General features: G+C 32.1%; 2 protein-coding genes across 2 annotated transcripts; one reads left to right on the top strand and one right to left on the bottom strand.

Annotated features, from left to right (window-relative positions):
- The first annotated feature begins 5,216 nt into the window (after window positions 1-5,216).
- LOC139481155 (toll-like receptor 4) lies at window positions 5,217-8,009 on the top strand. Its single transcript, XM_071264299.1, has one exon. It carries the CDS (start codon window positions 5,336-5,338, stop codon window positions 7,910-7,912), a length of 2,577 nt encoding a protein of 858 aa, XP_071120400.1. The 5' UTR covers window positions 5,217-5,335; the 3' UTR covers window positions 7,913-8,009.
- LOC139481157 (aldehyde dehydrogenase family 3 member B2-like) lies at window positions 5,271-23,410 on the bottom strand. Its single transcript, XM_071264304.1, has 15 exons — window positions 23,146-23,410; window positions 22,324-22,469; window positions 21,838-21,981; window positions 21,157-21,249; window positions 20,260-20,395; window positions 19,580-19,665; window positions 18,701-18,864; window positions 17,711-17,837; window positions 16,566-16,669; window positions 14,667-14,799; window positions 13,880-13,950; window positions 12,168-12,283; window positions 10,954-11,083; window positions 9,660-9,798; window positions 5,271-8,495 (listed from the first exon to the last, which is right to left on the bottom strand). Exons 2-15 carry the CDS (start codon window positions 22,339-22,341, stop codon window positions 8,472-8,474), a joined length of 1,485 nt encoding a protein of 494 aa, XP_071120405.1. The 5' UTR covers window positions 22,342-22,469; window positions 23,146-23,410; the 3' UTR covers window positions 5,271-8,471.
- Between the last annotated feature and the right edge of the window lie 1,984 nt (window positions 23,411-25,394).

The following is a 25,394-nucleotide window of genomic DNA, read 5'->3' as shown; positions in this document are numbered from 1 at the left end:
GAATGGAGGACAACTCTCATATTCCTGACTTGTTACAGGCATTTTCTTATGTAGAAAATTGTGGAATAAACCTGGTTTTATAGCTAGCTTAACCACTCCCTTGTATAACAGTCGCATCAAATTTCATTAGTGTGACTACGATGTGTGAACAAAACAAACAGACAGAAAGATGAAAATGTCAAAAATAGGGATACAGAGTCAATATTGTGTTATAATCTTGTTTACTATAAAAACAAATTAATATGTAACAAAGAATCACAAAAGGGCATATAGACAAATCACATTAGCAAAATACTATTTGTAAAAGTTTGACGCCTTATTGTTCATACGTGGCACCAATTTCAAATGTGTAAAAATATTTATCAGACAATTTATGTCTTATAAAAATCTCTAGTATGTGTGTTGGTAGACTTGGTATGCTCATTGATTTTCAAATCCAAGTGACCAACACAGTAGCCTTATCATATATTATGTTTTGCTTTAAACCAATTGTTGAAAAATGTTAACAAACCATTAGGATTGACAAAAGAAGCTCCTTTTCGATTTCGTCGATTTCCAATTTTGTGATTCTAGAGTTATGACACTTAAGTCATTAAAATTTCAAATTCTTAAACACCTTCTACTACTAGTACTCTCTTTATTCTTTTTAAGCAATGGTGTTGTCATTCATGAGTTGGATGACCGTTTGGTATATTTCGCCTCTCTTTTGCTGTGATACTTTTCCCTGAGATTTAATCACAGGTCTAGAATATATCAATATTTAGCTCCCTTTCATTATTCATGGTCTTTACTTTTGCCATTCTTGATAGTCGAGCAAATGTATGCATAAAAAAGCGAAATATCACCCAATAACTCTAAGATGCTTGTACTGATTTCTTCAAATCTTTAAATGTCACAGAAAAGAGGAGAATGATACAAATATACAGACAAACTCGGATGTTGAAAACAGTCGGACAACGCAAAGGCACAAAACTAAAATAGATCAAATAGTCCAGCAGATAGGTGCAATATATGAAGGAATTGTGCACTTCGTGTTAAAAGCACCAAATTTTACTCAAACATACTTCTATCTATACTCTTCAATTTTAGATATGGAGGCAAGCTGGAAATATAGTTAACTTCCGGTAAAATCCAAAATGGCGGATGCATGTTTAAATTTCAACTTTTCTTAATTCCCTTTCAATTTTTTCAGTTTAAACTAAAAGAACTAATGTTTTACTTGATCTGAATCGTATTAGATGGGTTACAGTGTTGCTGAAGCAGCAATTTGGATGAGTTTGGTTAACTTCCGGTCAAAATTTCATGTCAAAATTCAAGAAAAATGTTGACTTTTAATTTGCAAAAAGTGAGAAGAATGGTGTAATAGAATCAGGTATTTATTTCTTTGGAGATCATAAAAATGCAATTGATATGGTGAACACTACTGTTTCATTATATATTTGAATGAAGATAGACATACACTTCGATAAATCAAGAGTCTAAATAACAATTGAAAGATGAGCTCTTACAGATTTAAACTTATTGAGGCGTCAGATAATCGAAGACCAGGTAGTTCGTCCCAAAATGTTGAAGAGGTTGACTGGACTTTAGTTCATTAATATGCTTTGGAATTTAGTGTGACATCCATTTACTCTGAATTAGTACACCATTTGTATAGGGACCAGCTGGTGACCACATCCGGTTGCAGGAATTTCTCGCTGCATAGAACACTTATTGGTGGCATTCGGCTAGTGTCTGCTCTTTGGTCAGTTTGTTGTCTCTTTGATATATTCCCTATTGCTATTCTCAATGTTAAATGTATAATTTGTCAAAATATGACAGACGAATAGCTGCAATGCCCTACCGTGACCCTCAAAGTGTATCAATATTGGTGCCGGATATGTTACTATGGCTGGAAATCTCGTTAAATACAAAGAACTTCCATGTTTACCGTCTACGACCCATCTGTATACACAATATGATGGCAGGGGTCTTCCACGTACTACGTACAAAAACAATGCCTCATGGCATAAGACCTGCCATCTAAACACAGAACTAAAGAGAACTAAAATAAGATATCAAAAGGATACAGATGATATGTAAAAAAAAGACAATCGGAGCTGGAAACCCACCCGCACAGTCAATGTGTACAAATGATTCAGTACACAACTTTATTAGAGAAGCTCAGTGCTGGGGACCTCATTGTACAAGAAACGATATATTATGTCCAATGTCTTGCTTATCTTTATTGACAGGCATCATAAGTCTCTAGTGAAGATGAGACTTAATAAGGAAGAGACGCACGAATAAGCCATGGAATCGCATTAGCTGACATCATCAGCTACAATGAAGATTCCATAACCAAAGAATATTTAGCACCAGTATTCAAGATGTCAGGTTTTTTCTAGGCGAATAAGGAATCTAGATGTTGACATTGAAGACAGAATTCATAATTCAAGATGAAAGAATAGACTTCTTACATTTTAAAATTATGGGTTGTTTGCCTGTGAGAGAGCTTTCACGTGTTTGACTTGGATGGAGATTTGTCTCAATAGCACTCACACAACTTCTTATATCTAATGCTAGCTTATTTACCTGATATTCAGGAATAAAAACAAGGGAGAGAGAATTAACTTGTTTTCAAAGATAATATAGAACCCTCGTTTCAGAAAACAGGTGATGAAGCCTTTGACTGAAACTAAATGCAGATTTATAAAGCAGTAACAATAATTCGCAGCGAAATGTTTATTGTTACATTTTGGTTTTCTAGTGAACTGTGAGGAAAATTATGTTCCAAAATCTCTTGTAGCTCTTGTTAGTATGTTGTTGTATGGACAATATATAACAACCGACTCTCATAAGCAGGAAACACTAATAATTGCTTGGATATTTATATTTAACAGCTACAAACGAATCCTTAACGTTAACTCTCCAAAGATCCGTCATCATGCATCTAAAGAAACATATGCACTTAGAAATAATGGTTCACTGTCTGACAGAACACATGAAATAAACATGTTGTTAAGTCGGATATCAGCTTGACAAGAAATGGCGAGACTTGCTAAAGAGTTTGAGAAGAGGGGCGAAAGATACCAGAGGGACAGTCATATATCGATTTCTTGATGAAGAGAACACAACTGACCATGAGCAGAAAATAAGAGCTCAAATGTCGTTTATCCATGATGTAGGTTCTGTGGTAGAAGAGATAGGAAATCAATTTCTTGAAGACAGCAACGAACTGCTTGTTCTGTATACCAATTAAAGATATAGCTCCCTCAGCAGTTGTTTATACTATTCGTCGTTCGTTGAATAGAAAAGGGACTTTCCGATTTGATTTTCCTCTGAGTTCAGTATTTTTGTGATTTTACTTTTTAGAACTATTGACAAGATGTAACTATTATAGACAATATAAAGATTGACAGTTCAAGGAGACGTTGTCAAAGGCAAACATGCTAACCACGAAACTGATAGAGCTTCTCACGTGTAGATCAAAACAAAACAGAGCTCATTCATTTTCTGTTAAATAAACAGATGGATGAACACATTTTCGAGATGAGAATCATTGCTACAGTTGTTACAGATGTATTAGTACTTGTTTCATGTGACAACGCAGCTGATATTTATGGGTTGCTTTGGCAATGGAAACCACTTCGTATACATTTCAATTCATGAGCTTGCTAACTTTTTAGAACAAGAAAAACATATGCATTGCCTGTTTTCCATGCATTCACTGTATTCGACACTGTGGCATAGATCGCTGGTTAAGGTGAGAGAAAAAAACAGGGGATACATGAATGGTATTGAATGGTGTCACAAGAGTATACACCGTTATGAGAGACCAGGGTTGCGTCCAATATCGTAGCAGCTACGTAGTGATACGTAGATGTTTGTCTACTGAACGAGTAGCTAGTCTAGCTGCTATCTTTATCTATGTTGCAGCTAGGCTAGCTACACGTTCAATAGTCATACATCTACGTAGCCCTTTGTAGCCGCTACGATATTGGACGCAACCCAGGTGAGTACTCTGAATGTCGACACCACTATTACGCAATTAATCGAATGATTCGTTATGCTGATATTTGATCGAACAATATCATAGGTCAATGATATTTAACCTTTTTTGGACAACATTGCTTTTTTTATCAAACATATGTATTTTGTCTCTAAATTATGTTTACTTGTGATATTTTTTACCGGAAGTGACAAATTTCTGAATACAATACCCCGAGGGTTTCAAAGAAATGATACATTATTTCAAACCATGAATACACAATAATATTATAGTCTACACAGCAAACTTTGGCTACCAGCTGTGAGATTTGAATAACCATTAATCAGTTATCAAATGCATTTCCGCCATTTTGATGATAAAACCGGAAGTGGATAAAATCAAGCTTGCCTCTATATCTAATTTTGTTTAGAATGGTCCAAACTATGTTTCTACCAAATTTTATGCTTTTAAAACATAGTGCACAATTGTTCACCTATATGTTGGGTAACCATTTATCAGTTATCAAATGCATGTCCGCCATTTTGATGATAAAACCGGAAGTGGATCAAATCAACCTTGCCTCCATATCTAATTTTGTTTAGAATGGTCCAAACTATGTTTCTACCAAATTTTATGCTTTTAACACAAAGTGCACAATTATTCACCTATCTGCTGGACTATTTTTCGATTTTGTCGTTTAAGCGATTACTGATTTTTTTTACAGTTTTTTTTACACCGCAGTGTTAACTAACATCTGATATTGAACTAAATATTAGTTGTGTGACAACTTCAACACACAGAGGAAGATTGTTATATTATATAATGTAAGGATAAAAAGTATCAACTTTGAACTTACAAAACAAACTTCGTTCAAATACGCTGATTTATCTATTAAAATAATAAGTTCTATTATAGAAGATAACAATAAAGGAGAAGACATATATCTTTTATTCCATAATTAAATACACTTGCATGTTTGCATTTACTCTAACTTTTAAAAAGATGACACATATGAAAAGCAAGGGAAAGCTGTACATGAAATATATACTTAGTTTTGAATGTTAGGGGACAATGCTTCATATATTTGAGATATCTATCTTCTTTAGTTTAACAAATGACAAGGAAGTTTATAAGTAAATGTTTAAGTATTGTGTTCTTACACAAAGCGTCTTTTGAAATTGTATCATAAACTTAGAAAACTTAAATAGCGACAACGTTGAATATACGCATGTTAAAGAATAAAACATTTGGGAGGTGCAGTTTTTATTTATGAAATCCAATTGTTGTTATTACCGGTTTTTCATCTACGTTCAGATGTTCAGAATGTTAAGAAGAAAAAGTAACGTCATAATTAAATAATTGAGCATGATGCAGTCGTTTTATATACTTGTTCTATCATTCGGAATACCTTGTTTGTCAACTACAACAATTAAGATTCAAAATGGCTTTACACCATGCGAGTTCTATCATGACTGTCAGTGTACAGAAGACAAGAAATCATCGCTTTATATTGCAGATTGTTCAGGGCTAAACATGACACACATACGAAGGTTTCCGGATATAATTGTGAAACTAACACTGCGAATGAATAGTTTAAACGAGGTTAAAGACGGTATATTTCTAGAAAACAGACTTCTGAGAACGTTGGATCTTTCTTTCAATAGGATAAATACACTTTCGCCATCATCCTTCATCGGATTGGAACAGTTGACAGAACTCGACCTCCAACAAAATAGTCTCAGTAGGAAAAGTTTAACATACAATGTATTTGCCATTTTTCAAAGATTGGTTTATTTGAATTTAAAAGGGAACTTGTATCAACAATTTCAACCTAATATATCCTCCTTAGTGCGTTTGAAAACGTTGAAAATGGATTTTGCATATAAAGAGACAACTATTCTAGGTAAACAGCTCAGTAATCTGAAACGGTTAATGCGTCTAGATTTATCCGGGTTTACAGGAAATTGTTCAATTATTCATTTGACACCACAGACATTTCAGTATTTACCACAAATTCGACATTTAAATTTATCTATGTGCAAAATAAAATCAGTGCAGAAAGGTACTTTTGATAAAATGAAAAATATTATCTCCCTTGATTTATCAGGAAATGCATGTTTAAAATTTCAAGTCTTAGAAAATGTAACGATCGATCTTCAGTTTTCCGCAATTAAAATTCTAAAATTAAACAAAATTCATAAGGTTTTTGATATGAACACATATTTACAAACATCTCATATCAGACATCTGAACAACACGGCTATCGAAGAATTTCATTTGGACAGCAACCGTCTGCAGCAAATAGAATCTGGTGCTCTGAAATATTTCCCCAAAACATTAAAATATGTATCAACAAGAGATAACATGTTTTCTATAGGACCGTACCTGTATGACCTGATGTCCATGTCAATAGAACTTTTTGACATTTCAGATATGTTTAAAGCTCACAAGGAAGATCGTCACCCCGAAACATGCAACATGAACTTTGTATGTACCTGGCATAGAGAGGCTCAATATAATGAAAATCAGAATATACAGATGAAAGAACTATTGTTTAAAAGCGGACAACATTACCATGATGACAATGCTGTTACCATCATACCTATACCATATAGACTAAAAACATTGCGTTTTAGATCTAGTGACTCCAAATATCAAATAGCGGCAGTAACTTTATCCAATAATAAACTAGAACGTATTGATGTGAGTAACAATATCTTATCACAATTGATTGGTCCTTTAAAAAATACTAAGAATTTGAAATACTTAAACCTATCCTCAAATGTGTGCTCCAACATTTCGACATTCTTCTTTAGTTCCGACTTTAACAAATTAGAGGAACTATTGTTGGGAAATAATTTGTTAGGTCTTGTGTTACCGTCCGACACCTTCGGACAAATATTCCAAAATTTGCTCAATTTAAAAAAACTTGATTTATCTGAAAACAGGATTTCCATTTTGCCTAATCAGATTTTCAAATCGCAGAGAAAGCTTGAAATTTTAGATCTTAGTTCTAATTTTTTAGAAAAAATCGATTTCAAATTGTCTCATTTGTCACATCTATCATACCTAAATTTAAGAAATAACCTTCTTACGTTTATCGATAGTCATACGATTCTTGGGATAAATCATATAGTTGATATGAGTAAAAATCTTTCTATAAACCTGTTAGAAAACAGACTGGTTTGCACATGTAACTCTGAGAGTTTTATAAAATGGATTGGTGGTACAAGTGTGCAACTTGTTAATAAAAATCATACCTTTTGTCAGTTATCAACTGGAAAACGTATCCTTATGGTAAACATCCCAGAAATTTACAAACGTTTAGAAAAAGATTGTACATCATATGAAGTTCTAATTTCTGTACTAGTTGTTACAATTCTTCTATTTTTCATTGTTCTTATCTTGGGTTTTAGCTACCGATTTCGATGGAAGCTAAGATACTTTTACTATATGGTGAAAATTAGATCTCGAAGTAAGATACCACAAATCGACGAAGATGAAAATGAATACATGTATGACGCTTTCGTGTCTTATGCAGATGAAGATCGATTATTTATTCATACACAGTTACTTCAAACTTTGGAAAAAGAAAATGGTATCCGTCTATGCTTACATAAAAGAAACTTTTTACCCGGAAATGACATAGCTACTAACATTACTTCCGCTATTCACAATAGTCGTAAAACTATTGTCATCATGACTTACCATTATCTAAAGTCTTACTGGTGTATGTTCGAGTTTAATATGGCGAGAATGGAGAGTATTTACGAACGCAATAACGAAAATGTACTTTTCCTTGTGGTCTTTGAACACATATCTGCTCGTGATTTTCCTTTGCATATTTTAGAAGTCGTTCAATCCCAATCGTACATAGAATTCCCAAACGAAGAGCAAGGGGATGTTGTATTTTGGCTGCAGCTTGTTACTGCACTGAAATAATTTTTGAAAATAAGTGTTTAAGAATCAATAAATGATTATGTCTTAGGTGAACCTCTGATTTAATGAACATAATTGAATAAAATATGTATGAAAACAAGTATTTGTGTCGACAGCTGCTTTATTGTTTATGTTTATGAAATTTGAAAGACAACCAAATATGCATATATTTGGGTATAAATAAAACATCAGATACATTCACACTCACATAGCTCTTTAAATTTACTTGTTAGTAAAAGCTCACCTCACATCTATGCATAAAAAAGCTCAAACTTAGTTTGAATAAAGAAAATCGCAGTATTTTAAGGTATCTAAATGCATGTTCGGCGTAATGCATTTTCATATCCCAACTATTTATATTGTACTCAAAACTGCTATATTAATTACTGGTATATACGAATATATCTAATAGACAGGTAAAAAAGCCATGAGCCTGTAGGTCGACAAATGGCGGACCCTGTGGTATGGGCTTTACTCATTGTTGAATGCCGTACGGTGACTTAAATCTTTTTGTTGTAGTGTGCACTTGAATGTTCATGTCAATTTTAGCAGGTTCCATGGTCTATTCGATGTACAAGGCAAACATCTACAATAGAAGAAAAATAGAAGAAGTAAGACATTTGTAGAATTTTTTTTTGGAAAAAATGATTTTTTCCTTTTTGTAAATACATATAAGAAGATGTGGTATGAATTTTTTATGTGTACAGGTAAATCATGTTTCTTCTGGTCGTACAGCGCTTCATGTGCATAGGTCTCATTTACTTTTGCCTTTCAGATTTTCGGGTATGAGCGTTCGTGATTAAGGTAAATCGGACGCAACGAGTTCATAGTGTTATTTACATTTACAGTATTTACCTAAAACATTTGCTATTTAAACATTTATCATTAAACAAACTTATTTTATGTTTATGCACACCTTTCGTTAGGAATACATGTATGGAAGCGTAGAGGACCTGATTATGTCTGTAAATATTTTAAGCACTGCAAATGATAAAACATACAAGAACAAACTCTGTAAATACCACTTCTAGCAAGAATATTAAGTATGTAGCAGAGTGTGATGTTGTCATTTAATCGTGCTGTCTTTTTTTGCAAAAAATAACATTTCCTTTTTTGTAAATAGATATAAGAAGATGTGGTATGAATTGTTTATGTGTACAGGTAAATCATGTCTCTTTTGATCGTACAGCGCTCCATGTGGTAATTTCTAGTATGTAGCAGAGTGTGATGTTGTCATTTAATCGTGCTGTAATAATATGGTCCCTTTTTGTTTCAGTTTCATGTACTTGTTAAACTTCAAGCGAGTTCAAAGTGTTTTAAATATATCATAATTCGCAAAGTTTTTTATCTCCATGTTGATACAATATTTCTGGGTCTGTGTTTCCTATCTTGATTTCGTTGATAAAGTATTGCTTACAAGAAAGATATTGAACCAAGGCTAGGTTAAGTTGTTATCACCCATCCAAATATATACGGACGGCTACATGATATGGTTGACCGTTATCAACTATCTGTTACACAGATTACTACTGATATTTTCTACTTCAGGCAACAATGCCGCCCTTCTGGCCTTAATTGTAACATAACTGAATGAGACTTATCACCAGTATTTCACTTGTAATTAGTAACACGACGAGTGTCACTGCTGCGACTGGAAATGCTTATTCTTTCGAAGGACCTGTGTTTACTACATGTGTTCCACAATGAAACTAAAATAAACCTAACTTTTTCAATAACTCGTCATTCATACCTGAAGAAGAAATGCCGCTACAATCATTCCTATGACAAGAACAGAGAAAGGCGACTTAAATGGTGAATGATTCAGTTTCTTCTGTGTTACCCTCTGAATAATCTGTATCTTCTTTTGTGTGTATGGAGGGTACCGTATGCTAAATGAATAAAAAAAAAGCATACATGTTTTGCCTGTGACATTTGCTGTAAAAAAATGAAAACAACACGTTAAATAATTCCCTGCGTCCGACGCGCTTTTCTGGATTTATCTTCATCAGGAACGCTCAAAGCTAATCATTTGAAATCCGAGGGATGTATAAGTTCCGAAACAGTTAAATACTATAATGTGGATTCATTATCAATCGTTGAATACATATTTTCGTGGTTTTCGAGGGAACAGGTGAACCACGAATTTAAATGTTCAACGAAGTACGAATTTTCTATCAGGTCTTATGCAGACTTTGACAAAACCACTAAATTACGTATCCAATAAAAGGCAATTTTTCATCAATCCGCGAAAATTGGTACCCATGAAAATAAACGAATCCACAGTATGACAAAGTTTTGCCTGAAGGTAACATGGGAAACATGGAGACGTTAATCTGAATACTGTAAAGAAAACGTTAACAGCTTTTATATATTACATTCTATGTATGTTTTCGACACATGAGTTCGCATGTGTCTTATGTACTTTTCACCTCTTATTTAATATTTTATGTCTTCATTAATGACAGTTGTCTTATGACTAGGTCACACATTCACGGATTTGACGTCGGATTAGATACGGTCCTGCATTATTCGTGGCAACCTGTGTTAGTCCGTAAATTTACGTATTGTAGCCGTAGTCATAGTAGTAGTAATTGTATATCCTTGACAATTTTTGAACATGTGCAAAATTTGACCACGGATAAAACAAAATCATAGTAAACCTTATTTTACCGTATAAGAACGTACAAATCCGTTTCAGTCCCTATCAGAATGGTATTTACCCGTACTTATTAGTAGGGTCGGAGAACTACGTACTAGAACGGTTACACCATGTTATTGTTGAGGATACAATACGATTTGTAACAAGTTTGTCACGGAACAGCACGATTACAAGTAAGGGTTTCATACATTGTATTGTACTTCTGATATATAACTCCTATATTTTCAATCAATATCTCATTTATAACAGTAACATATTTCGGGTAATGATAGCCACGTTGAACAAGGTTTTTTCTATGAAAATTACAGTCAGCATTTAAAAAGAATATACTTGAAACTGTGATTCATGAATAAGTACAAATGTACATTGACCTGATCAAACTTACCTCTGTAATCCTTCCAATATAAGTTCTCTCTCTAAGCAAGCTCTGTTATGACAAAAAGTGTCAAAGGTCAACTTGCCATGATAAGCTCCCACACCACTGTTCCCAACACCTCCAAATGGCAAGGTCATTACTAAAACATACAGTATACACCGTTCATTTAATATATTTGAAAATTTAATATATTTGAAAATAATCAAGTAAAAAAATTCCAGGTCAATTTATATTGTGTACTCTTACTTGTCTGTTTGTCTTTTTATTTTATTAGCCATGGCGTTGTCAGTTTATTTTCTATCTATGAGTTTGACTGTCCCTTTGGTACCTTTCGCCCCTCATAGATATATATCAAATGTGACAAACCGAAATGAAGTACATGTTGTTTTCAGGGGATAGTATATAGTCCAATTGTAAGTATAAAAAGATATGTTTAAAGCAATGTTCACGATTTTGGATATAGTGTGATTCTATAATTGGTTTCAAATATAGCATCGTGTATTTACTAGTTTCACGTCGACCCACTATTCTTGAGCACAATGATTAAAGATCTTAGATATTTTCAGTTACTGTAAGATAAATTGCATACATTAATTGAAAATCGTGATGAATAAAGGCAACAGTAGTATACCGCTGTTCAAAATTCATAAATCGATAGAGAAAAACAAATCCGGGTTACAAACTAAAACTGAGGGAAACGCATCAAATATAAGAGAACTACGACACAACAGAAACATAACATTAAAATGTAACACACAAGAAACGAACTATAATATAACAATGGCCATTTTCGAGACTTGGTACAGGTCATTTTAAGAATAAAATGGTGGGTTGAACCTGGTTTTGTGGCATGCCAAACCTTCCGATTTAATGGCAATGTTAATTATAACATTAAAATGAAAACATTACATGACAGGACTACAATACAAATAAATAGTGGAAAATATAGGACAGAGAAACATACGAAGAATAGCCAACAAAAGGTACCAGGTTAAAATTTGATGAATTTTTTCCCCTAGAAAATACCTTATATACTTTCTATACCTCGATTTTTGAGTTACAACAACACAATTAGATATATTCCAACGGGTACGGTAGGTTTGACATACCAAATTGATTAAAAACGATTCAGTGCACGACAGTGAGACGAATTTTATTTGAAAGATTTGGAAATAGATCCAATCGATATCTAAACGCACAAAAAAAATATTCAACATACTAACCTCCAGCATGTAGCATTGTATCATTAATTACTAGACCTCCACTACTCGTAGAATTTCTAAACTTGTCTTTCACTTTTTTATCATTTGAAAAGATATACATAGCCAGAGGTTTTTCCCTGTGAAAATATGCTCAGATATTCAAATCTAAAATAACAAGAAAATACCAAACTCCGAGGAAAATTCAAAACGGAAAGTTCCTTATAAAATTGCAAAATCAAAAGCTCCAATACATCAAACGAATGGAAAACAATAGTCATATTCCTGACCTAATACAGAAATTTCCTTATGTAGAACATAGGGAATTAAACCTGGTTTTATAGCTTACTTAACCTCTCACAAATAATATTGGATATTTTGAGTACTTGATATTGAAATCACTTCTAATTTCTCAAATTTATTCAAATCAAAAATATTTGGTATCTCATTTAACAGTGTATCTTCACTCAATCTTGACACTTTGTCTTGTCAATTGTTACTTTGTAGATCTGCTTTTCATTGAATAGTTACCACTGACATTTTTTTATACCACACTTGTATTAATTATTGAAGTCGTTCTGATATCCAGTTATTTACGGAAATAATCCACTGGTCGTTGCTACTCGAAAATATTGGGCAGCAAGATCAAAGGAAAAATATACGAATTACCGATAAAAAACGTTATCAGTACCTTATAATGATACACTTTGTGATGATTGAACTGATAAATTTGTTGTTTTGGCTGTTTATTGTTGTGTCCTCCTTTTTCGGACAAGGTGCTATCTTTTAAATGGAACTAACGGTAAATGATAACCCACTTTGTATCTTTTTTCTTTCTTTTATCCTTTTTTCTTTTGTTAGTCACATTTCATGTCTCTTCTATATTATCTGTCTTTAATATTACAATCAAGCCATATATTTCAATACTTATCAATGATTTTAAAAGTCTTAATCCAACAGAACAAAAAAGGAACCAACAAATTTATAAACCATGCAATTCAAACAAAGTCGTTGTTGGAAAACTAAATTGGATTTGATGACCAATTTCAATGATACATTTATAGGAACATATTTTTTGTTAATTTAACAACGCTGTAAATTAAGTACTTCATAACACACACTTGAATTATAGATTTATTTACGAATTAACGTCTAATATTGGCGTCATAAAAACTAAAGTGGTGAGCTAATGTTTATTGTCGATTGTTAACATATAGATAGAAGTCGAAAGGGAAGGTAATTCGATTTTGACAATTAACTCTTTTGCCAAACCTATGTTATTGTGCTATCGGTAAAAATGGTTTCCCACATTTCATCAATTAATGAATGTCGCCTCGTTACTGGTACAGTAAGCGTTTAACCCGCTCAAAAAATGAACAAAAACCCCCCAAAAAATTGTGTCGTCATTTTGATTTTTCACATTCTATTTACTATTATAAACACTGATCTTCCATTTGTAGAAATACCTCGCTTTCCGATGAAAGCTATAATTTTCTTAAAACACCTTTTGTGATTATATGCTTGCTTTGAATTATCTATTCTTTTAATACAAGAATTTTGTCAATGTTTTGATTATAATTCTGACTTTCGATTCCGAATTATCCTGTCATTGCAGACGTTTATTTCCTCTTCTATGCTATAAATATTTATGTTTTTACTGTGTGAATGTATGTTTTCTGAAGAGACTTCTAAATCACAATATATAATACCAAAAGAATGGAAATCAATCAACTAACCCATTTACAATATATTCGATAGCTTCATCCTCGTTGTTCACTTGTATTATTGGGAGGACAGGTCCAAACATCTGTTTTAAAAACATATTTAGTTGCATTTAAACTTGTGTATATTGTTTTTGAATAAGACAAGAGGAAGATGCAACAGAAATATTCACAGTAAATATATAGACCTTTTTATTGGCTTTAGGATTTCTGTAATGTTCGGTAATTTCATATCAGTACGATACGATACATAGTTTTGATTCCTAAATATATTAGAAATCAATGTTTATATTGAATTATAACAACATTATTTGTCAAAGACAATAACAATTACATTGTAAAACCAAGGAGTAAACCAAGACTCACAAAACCAAAGGACATTTACACCAACAGTTATAAATAATAAATAAGAAACAACGCGAACTCCACTAAAAACCGGGAGTGAAAGTCGTGTTATTTCTTTGTACATTTCGGTAATGATGGTAGGTTATTATGACTGAGGAAGAATATTAGATATTATTTCTGACACACTTTTGTCATAATGGCCAATCAACTCATGATGGCGATCGTAAAATTTCTTGAATGATGACCTTACTTTGATTGATTCATAGCTCTGTCTTAGCAACTTTTGAGAAAGCAGTATTCCTCGTTCAACATGTCCATCTGATGGTGCAACATTGGTGCGTTAATATCATTCATATAGTTAGTTCGAAAGCGTGTAAAAAAAAGTTTCTTATTTCTATTTCGAATTGCTTGTTTCATTTCTGACATGCAGAATCATCAGACATTTAACTCATATCACCTCTTCCAGCATAGCAGGATCTGTAAACTTGACATCTTTTAAAACTGTTGGTGACACGTAATTGTCCTTTTCATTTGTTATCCCACCAATGGCTATGTTGTCTTTACTGCTGTCAATAATCTGTTTCACTCGTCTGAAATGTAAACATTCGAACTGATATAAACAAAATATGTATGTTAATGAAAACAATTCTAGTGTTGCTTTTTATAATTTGGTACAAGAAACTGTCGGAATGTTTTGTAATTTACAACAAAATATAGTATACTTTATTTGAAATTTCCGCTTGGTGAAACCAGACCTATATTGAGCTTGATTTTGCAAATATACTTACTAAAGAAAAAAGGGTGACAAAATATGAGACTACGTGCTTAGTTTGATGTCATATTATATTAAGCTTATTAATCTGCGTGCATATTCATAAAGGAATAGTGCCTGTATAAAGTAGTCATTAGTACAAACATGTAAATGATTCGTATGATTTTTTTATACCAAATTCTAAACTAAAAGGTAAAATCACAAAAATACTGAACTTAGAGGAAAATCAATTCGGAAAGTCCATAATCACATGGCAAAAGCAAATAACAAAACGCATCAAAAACGAATAGACAAGAACTGTCATATTCCTGACTTGGTACAGGCATTTTCAAATGTGGAAAATGGTGGATCAAACCTGGTTTTATAGCGCTAACCCTCTCACTTTGATGACAGTCTCATCAACTTCCGTTATATTTACATTGCTGCGTTAACTAAACAGACACAATAAATAAAATAGTCAAAATATGGGTAAATCAGTCATCATTTTTAAATTTTAAATGGAAAAATTTAACAGAACACAAAAACATCTATCTACAAACACATTCATTGATTTGTGTGTCTGACGTCAGAAAAAAATTTACGTCACATAGATTTGTCGTTCAATGTGCATACAAACAATTTTAAAATTTACATAGGCAATGTTAGCATACAGGGTTAAAAAATCAAAAGTGTGTTAGAATAAAATTCAAAAATAGACCGAGAATTAAAATAGTCCAAAACTTATATATAGAATTTATAAGAATCCACAAATAGTTAATTTCACTACGCGATTGAATGATTTTGACGTTTGTGGTTCAACGTATTTAGTAATTCATAATAGAAATATATCATTAAGACAAAAAATAGAACAATATCATACTGACGGGATCTTTTAAAGTACAGTCACGTTATGAGAACCAAAGAAATACAAAAATTCGCATATACAAAACACACCACCAACAAATGAAAGACAATACAAACACATTGACGAGATGTATAAGTACCGAGCCACGTCAAACGGATATCACATAAAACCATTCAACAGTAAAAGTAAAAGTAAAATTAATAATAAAACAAAGACAAATGAAAGAACTATAAAACACGTTGTTAAGATGAAAAACAACATCAGTACGCAGAATCTATGCATCAAGACCATCGTGTATTATTTGTGAAGTTGATACGGAATATTTATCAACAAGGTCTTGGTACCTTCCGATGAACTTCTTTAAAAAAAAGGACGAGACGTTCTTTGACATACCCCTAGTTCATCAACTTTCTACTCAGACACTGATGACGTTTTACAAAGTCTGAGTAGGAGCTGCAAGCTCTTGAATATCGAATAAGTTGGGAAATATATATCCCATATGCAGGTGAAGTTGGTAAATTTATAATTTCAAAATGAAAATCGTCTCGTTTGTCATAGATTCTGGTACTGAGATGACTGTGTAAATCAAATTCGAGATATAAGTCTAAAATATGTGCAATTATATATTGAAAATGATTTCCCTTTTGTTTGCTGTTTTATTAATTCATAATTACTAGTAACGTGGTAAATTTCATGTTAAAAAGATAATGTCCTTAAAATTGCATAAAAATCATAATTACTGGAAATGTCTTTCATTCCCTAATCTGCCATAACTGTCTGAGCTTGACGGGTCATCTTGGTAAAACTCATTTATTGTTACCTTCATTGCTTCTATCAACTTATCCTGTAAGTGTAAAGAAAGAAGGATGTAAATAAAGAGCACTTTACTGTTGTATACCATCTGTTTTACTCTTTAATGTTTCTATTTTCACAGAAGTCTATCGAACAGGATAGAGCTGTACAAATTTGAAAGCATATTTCTAAAGTAATTATTCATTTATTGTTTCATATAATTTAGTCATAAACCTTAACCAGAACTGAATTTGTCATGTTAAAGGTCGTTAATATAATATAAAACAAGTGAAACTGCGAGCTACTGCTCACTGATGATACCCCCGCCGCAAGTGGATAATATTAGTAGTGTAAAAATATGCAAGTGTTCGGTAAACAGGAAGTTGTCGAGAGATGAATCTGAAAACGCATCACACGGTATAGCTGACTTATATAAATCCTGAAACCAAATTTCAGAAATCCTTGTATTGTAGTTCCCGAGAAAAATGTGACGAAAATGTTCAACTTGGCTATCATGTGTAAAATCATACAAGTATTCGGTAAACAGGAAGTTGTCAAGTGCTCAATCTGAAACGCATCACACGGTATAGCTGACTTAGATAAACCCTGAAACTAAACTTAAGAAATCTTTGTATTGTAGTTCCTGAGACAAAATGCGACGAAAAATATTCATGGGACGGACGGACTGACGGAAGGACAGACAGAGGTAAAACAGTATACCCCCCTTTTTTTAAAGCGGGGATATAAAAAAGTATGCATATGATTTGGTCATTAATTATTTCGAAAATAAAAATTGAGGCATTTGTTTAAAGAATGCAATGCTCGTTAAAAATATATAAAAAAAAATCCGAGTATCAACAAGTCTGAGTGCTCCACAATAACTTTAAGTAACAATTACGATTATACAGATTTATGATAGACCTTCACTTGGTGTCGACAAGCATATTCATAAAAAAAAAACTTTTGTCTATTTTCAGATGTCAATTACCAACCACCATCCGTAAAATTATAAATAATCAGTTCCAGTCCAAGTAAAGTTAAGTTTGAAATAGCATGTAACTTGCATATTGTACCTATAAACAACACTTCTTACCTGAATGTCTTTCGTACACATGACATAATCAGGTGCTATACATGTCTGCCCTGCGTTTATAGTCTTTCCCCATAAAATCCTGTTAGCTACAGCTCTAAGGTCACAGTTTTTGTCCACATATACTGGACTTTAAAACAAGGAAAATAGTGTTATTAAACATACTGTATAAAGTATTATATATTGTAGTGGAAAACCAATTTATGTCTAAAAGTTAAAGATAGTTAAACAAGTAAATTTCAGTGCCGCCATACTGCCTTTATATACAATATACATGTATCTATTATTTCATTGTGTGTTTTAAATGTATTTAATGATTTTTGTTCTCTTGTCTCCTTCGTGTATGATTATCCTTATAATTCAGATGCTCATTATGTTCCTTTTGTGTATTTTTTCACGATTGTCAGATGTTTCAAAAACGAGTTTCAGACATTACTGTGTACCTTATTCTAAATATCATATCAATTATAAACACATTTCATTCGTTTCTGTACAAAAGCATAATCTTACTACTGTAAGTTAATGCATCATAGAATTATTTGGAAGACTTTTATAAGAATTTTATTAAACAAGTAAGACAAAAACAACATTTTTGGTTGAACTTTTATGTTGGATTAACTATGCGTTGTTATCTGTTGGTGCTTATTAATTGTACCTGGATTAAGGTCTGTTCTATTATGATAGAGAGTTAACTATTTCTAGAGCTTCGGTCAGTTTAAGTATACGATTTTACTTGTATCCATATACTATGCATTCATCAGCATTCAGACATATTGGGACATATTAACGTATCAGGGACTTTTCAATCTGCTTTCTTGAATTTTTTCATAATAAAGTTTATTTAACATTTTTAATATGTAACATAAGTGTCCTTAAGATTTGATTTTATCGAATGTTGTTAGAATTATGAAATCAACAGTATATTTGGAATTTTTGTAATTTTCAAACAATGTATTGAAGTAAAAAACCATTATAAGCTAGGAAGAAAAATACTTTTTGCCTCCAAGTTCTAATGTGACTGGAGTAAGGTATTGACTTGCAGCTGTCATGACCATCTTTCCTATAGACGTATTTCCTGTATAGAAGATGTAATCATATCTTTCCTTCAGTAAATCTGTTGTTTCTCCAGTACCTCCATTAACAACTTTTACACAATCCTGTGAAATTGATTAAAAAAGGAGAAGGTATTATAAAACCACAACACCTTTTCCAATCCACTATTATTAATGTATAATCACAAGACGGGACTCATTGAGGAACTTTTCAGGAGTTACAGATCGATTGTTAAAGTCATCCCCTGTTTTTTCGAAGGCATGTAATGTTTTGTTGAATGTTGATTGTCTATTCATCCTGTTTACCATTGCTATGACGATGGCTGTTTTTGTCGGCTTATGTTTGTTTATTGCTTTCCTTGTATCAGTTGATTGTCAAGTTGACATGGGGGTATTGGGGAGTCCAATTATATCGTTCAAACCCACATTACGTTTATGTGCAAGTACTAGTAAATGTCAGAAACCTAAAACATTGTTTATGAATATACATATGGCTCTGCAATGACATTTGAATTTGATACAATTACATTTACATTAAGGTTTCTTATTTTTCTGTACCTGTGCGTTTCGACAATAAAATTCAGTGAAGCTCGAGGTCAAAAAGGAGTAAAAGGTAGAAAAGTGAAAAATGAAAAAGTTTGATGCATGTGTGTGAAATGATGAATAAAGGTTTATTCGTATTTTCTGCGAATTTATTGAATTTTCAAAAAGGAGAAGTTATTAACTATTGTATAGGTTCACATGCAACAATTACTATTTTGCGGGTCGCACTTTCCACCAGTGAAATAATTCAATGCATTCTAATAAACGGTCAACTTACATTGTCCAAGTATTTTGGAACTATATGTTCTAACAGTTTTGATGTACTCCAAGAAATTCTAGAGGTCTTCAGCAAAACACAATTTCCTTGAACAATGAAGAATTAGAATTAAAAGAATATATCACAACAACCAGAAAGCACAAGACAAAATACTCACTACTTTTATTTTAAAGACAAACGTCATCTCCATTGTTATAGTATTTACTGACTTCTTACATGCAATGATAACTCATTGAAATGAATATTTTGTCTCAATTTACCATTCTGAATTATGTCTCACGTTTTCTTGTTAAATTTGTTAAATTATCCATAAATATTCAAATATAACTCGACATGTTTTACTGAAGTATATTAGTAAAACGTAATCTTCTTCTTGTTTCATTTTAGTAAAATCTGTATATTTACCACATTAATATTTTCAATCTTCAAAGCATAGTAAGAACATACTTACATTAGAAGCTAAAAGCTACAAATTGATTCATTTTGTTAACTAGCTTAATCGATCATAATATGTCTGCCATAGCTGTGAGGCATGCATACCGTCTAAATATGCTTTAATTGATTCGCATTTCTAAGAAAGAACTGCAACAGATGAAACGTGTCTGATTGAAGTGATTTCAATTTAATATTTTAGAAGTGAGAACATTATTAGATATTAATGAATGAATTGATTACCATACCTGCAGCAAAGGCACCAAACATTGGCATAAGTGTAAGCATAATTGGAAAATTCCAGGTTCCTATAATCAAAACTACGCCATATGGTTGTTTTTGTATGAGAGCTTTGTCCATTAAATTAACCAGTGGTTTCCGTACCTTTAGAATTAAAAATGTAAAATTAATATGTAATCTAATTGGTTGTACAATTAATCATAGACCTAATATTTACTACTCAACACGGATTCATTATGCGTTTGGAAACTTAAAGTTATATTAACTGACCTAAACGGGTATACTCTTGGCGTTGTATAACAGCTTTTAGTAGTATTTTTTTTATCATAATCTCGACTATAATTGTTCTGGGGATTAAATAACACTGTGCAAACGATAGCCAGATTAAAACAAGGAGAATATGTAGCTGAAGCTTACATTGATAATTCTGATATAATATTAGACTGGTATCTTTAATAATCAATTTTAAATTGTAACATTACATGCCCGCCGAATCTGCATGGATAAGAAGATTAATATAAATGTATTACATTACAATACTAATTTTATTCCCCCAAGGGTATCATCAGCCCTGTAGTCAGCACTTCTGTGTTGACATACATTATCATTGATAAGGTTATAATAATAAATCAACTGTTTACAAAACTTGGAACTATTGAAATGCAAAGGCTTTCCTACATCAGGATTAGATTACCTTTGTGGTTTGTGAAAACTTTTAGGAATGTTTGGTTCTCAATGCTTTTCAACTTCGTCTTTTATTTGGACTTTTTCACTTTTTTTATTCGAGCGTCACTGATGAGTCTTTTCCAGAATAAACACGTGCGTCTGCAGGCGCAAATATAAAATTTCAATCCTGGTATGTATAATGAGTTTATTTGCATAGTAAATGCATGCAATAATGATACCTTTTGTGGTTTCATCCATTCTTTTAAATTGTTCATCGTGTCAATCAAGTCATTTCTACACTGATCAATTTCAAAAAAGGCTTCGAAAGGAGGCTGCAAAATAAATCGGAATATCATTTCACACAAAGTATAATTCTGAAAACTAATTCGATTTAGAACGAATCGGTGATAGAATACTTGTTAATTTCGTCCAGAAAAAAGTGTATCAAAAATGTCCAAAATTTTACGACAAAAAGTATATCACAGGATATTAAACTACCACTAAAACTTTTTAGCCAAATACAAAGGATCAAAATTGTATTTGATATTTATTGTTACGTTTTCGGTTATTATTCATAGTGATGTACTACACGTAGTGCTCGTATGCATACACATTAATAACAGTTAATCTATTTCAATTACTATATAGTTTCTTATCATATTATGTATTGTTGTTGTACATCGAATGTCCAATATTTGCCCTTTATTTTATATGTAAGAAGTGTTGCCATCAGTTTAGCCACTGTTTAATAAAATTATGCTAAATTAAAAACAAAAAATTGATAAAATCCATTATGTCCAGTTGCATTGTAGGGAATATATGGATAAGTTGAGTTTTTGAACGATTTCTGCACCACTATTATTGAGATACCTATACCTATATTGTCTTTATGGCTTATCTAAAAATATATATTATCGTACCTTGTGCAAATCTTGTTTCAAAGATTTCATTATTTCTTCTTTGTTTTCGTCTAACAATTTTAGGACACCCCCTAACTGTTGTCTTCTCCATTCATATGATACAGTTTTACCCGTTCTGAAGGCATCTTTTAATCCCTTTACAATCTACAATTTATTGATATCATTATCAGGTTTAATGACCTGTTCTTTGTTCCATATATATTTTTTAGAATAATTTTAGTACAAATTATAGTAATGGTGCCAATTGTTCTGCACAATATGTAGATTTCGTACATCTGACTGGTATGACGTTCAAGTAAGAAGTAGTAAATTAAATGCATTTAGAAGAAGAAGCAAAGTTAAACAGATAAAAAACTTAAACTGCCATATACTAATTAATGAAAGTCTCCGTGTAAAAAATAAAAGGTGTCCGTGTAACACCCGTTAATGAACTGTACTTCTAATGTTCTGATGTTATTCTTTAAATGTAAATTAAATGTATATTACCTCTGTGCAATTAGCCATTGGTTAGATATCAAAGAAGTATCTACAGGAATCCAAGCAACAGCAAACCAAACTTGACTATTGCTGTAACTTGGTATATTTGGTTGATACTAGCCCTTTCTAAACATGTGTCTTACTTTAGCATCTATCTTATAAAAAGCAAATAGATTTTTTATGTGTGTCTCGAATTATTGCGACCACACATATAAAACATTGTAAAAATAAAAGCGTTGTAAGTGATTAGAAACAGAAGGCAGAAATACTTTGTGGTGTCTTGATCAAGACTTTAAATCTTAAATAAGTCAGTCGAAGTAATTATTATCGAAATAAAGTGACAAAGTTGTAAATAGATGAAATGACATTTTCCGTCCAATATCGCGGTTGATTTAAACCCTTTCCCATGAACTCGATCATACCAGCATATAGTTAGCAATAACACTTCTACTTTGTTAATGCATATGTATTTAATACGTTCTTATATATGCAAGCGCAAAACTGCGGGATGCTTACTGGTGAATAATTCCACATAAGGTTATACCAGTCTTATTTTTACTGGTAAATCATGAAATATGTGTGTAATCAATGTAAAAATGTTGGATTATTACAAACCCCACTATTGAAAATGAAATTCTACACATTTTTTCATAATTTCATATGGTAACGTTTTATAAAACATCAATTTCATAAAGCAGTGAGTATTCGTTTCCAAATTAGTCTTTGTTTACTCTTTGCTCATACATACACATAAAACTATACAATTTTCCAGATTAATATAAATGTCATGTATATAATATAAAATACACTAACAAATGCATTTTAACTTACTCAAATGATTCTGTTCAAAATGTGATGGTCTTGTTCGTTGGAAAAAAATTGTCCAATGGAACTTATATTCTTCTTCCTCGTTTACCCGTGTTCAACAGTATGCTTCATATAAAACGGTAGTGTATAATCCATAAAAATGAAATTTGAATGATCAACAATTTGCTTGTAGTCTAAATAGAAAAATATGGTCCGTTGGTCTTTGACTATTGAAACGATAAGAACTTGTAGAATACATATGCTTACATCACAACCGCTTCAAATGATGAATTGAATTTTTTATCAAGAGACCACAAACATTTCATGCATGCTTTAGACTCACTGAACATCACTAAAATCTCAATGATATGGATCTGAAAAAGTTTTACAGCTAAGATTTCTCAAAATTTCTCGATTACAGATGACAAATATCATTTGATACCAGCATTCCGGTTTTGTGTGTCGACATTCCAAACTCGTATTTAGATAAGCAATTTGCAATCAATTTTAACATTTTTGAAACAACAGGTTTTTAAGAGCATGCATATGGTGGCTACTGTACATCCTGACAGTCGCTATTTCTGTAGTTTCTGCCTTACTGTCAAAGTTTAAAAGATAAACAGTAAAACTTAAATAAGTAAAAGTCTTCTTTTAAGGTCAATAACCTAGCTCCAAATGATTTCCGTATTGTTTTATATCTGTATTTATATATTTACTTTCTTTCTATCAAAGTGTCTGCAACAAAACAATACAAAACTAAAAATCGTCTTCTAGAAGCAGTTACTCCTGCTAGTTTTACTGATGAGTTTTATCACTTAAAAAACCAAGGAATTGTTTATTATTAAATAAATTCCATGGAAAACCTTTTCTGCATCCACTATAGTTTCGATCTTTCAAATGTACAAAAATAAATGTATTATTTTTCAAGAGAAAAAACTCTTATCGTGTGTCAATTGATGATATATTTGTCAATCAGTTTATTTATGGAACTTTTTTAGTGAAAGGTTTAGCTTCTCAATTCATCGTTTAATGACAATTACTCGTGTATTTTGTGACATTTTGTAGAGTAGAATATGCTTACTTTTCCGGAACACATGCACCAACCCCAGTTTTTGGTGGGGTTCGTGTTGCTTACTCTTTAGTTTTCTATGTTGTGCCTTGTGTTTTATAATTTGTTTGTTTGTCTTTTTTTTGTTATCCTTGGCGTTGTCAGGTTATCGATCTGAGTTTGAATGTTCCTCTGGTATCTTTCGCCCCTCTTTGACAATTTCGTCCTGCTCAATGTTTTGGAAGATTTTATTGTATAAGTAATTGTTACTGTATAAAATTCTCTTGGACTACCAAAGTTTCATGATAATAACCACACACTGGGAAACTTGATTCAACGGACATTTAAGGGACTATAATTCAAAACTAGTTGTATGACTTTTCTGTAACTTCTTTCTTATTATGTCTGTTTGTTTTGTTCACACATTGTTGTCAATATAATAGAATTTTATACAACTGTCATACCACTGAGAGGTTCAGCTAGCTATAAAACCATGCAGTTTTAATCCACCATTCTCTACAGAAAATGCCCCATGTACCACGTCAGAAATATAACAGTTGTTATCCATTCGTTTGATGTGGTTTGGATTTTGATTTTTCCATTTGATAAGGGACTCTCTGCTTTGAATTTTCCTTTGAGTTCGGTATTTTTTGTTATTTTACTTATTGAGTTTAAGTTGACAGACAACAGACACAAAGTCATAAGAAAAGCTCACCTGCTCTTATGCCAGGTGAATTAAAAAACGGAGATGTAGTATGTTAGCTGTTGGGATTAACTATCAATCAAATGGTGTACATGTAACAATTGTATACCACTGTACAACCTTCAACAATTAATCTATGATTAATTAATTACATCCCCACAAAAGTTATAAATGGATGAAACAGAGACATGGTATTATGTATCATTAAAAGATGCATACCACCCATAACAAAATACAGGGAGAGTAATAAAACAGCAAATCTAATTTTTTTTAAATTTTCCTTTCAATGATATGCAGAAAGGTTTATAGTGTGTGTGTGTGTGTGCTTTTATAATTAAAATTGGAACCTTTTTGGCCCTAAATATAGTATGTTCACCTTAAATAAAGATTATTCAGAGTTCAACCGTATATCAGGTTAATCAAAACACTTATAGATGGCTTTTGCTGCCTTTTCCAATTAGCAGACAGCATTTCAGAGTAAATGTAAAGACTGGGAAGTACACCTTGACCTATGCAAAGATC

This window comes from Mytilus edulis, chromosome 7 (assembly GCF_963676685.1).
Source record: "Mytilus edulis chromosome 7, xbMytEdul2.2, whole genome shotgun sequence".
Lineage (NCBI taxonomy): Eukaryota > Metazoa > Mollusca > Bivalvia > Mytilida > Mytilidae > Mytilus > Mytilus edulis.
The sequence above is the reverse complement of the archived record's forward strand: the minus strand, read 5'-3'. Positions and strand labels throughout refer to the sequence as shown.

Coding starts and splice junctions, on each gene's coding strand:
- LOC139481155 (XM_071264299.1), top strand. CDS start 5,336: ATGATGCAGTCGTTTTATATACTTGTTCTATCATTCGGAATACCTTGT.
- LOC139481157 (XM_071264304.1), bottom strand. Junction 11,084..12,167: donor TACAATGCTACATGCTGGAG/GTTAGTATGTTG, acceptor TGTATGTTTTAG/TAATGACCTTGCCATTTGGA. Junction 9,799..10,953: donor ATATTGGAAGGATTACAGAG/GTAAGTTTGATC, acceptor TTATTCATTTAG/CATACGGTACCCTCCATACA.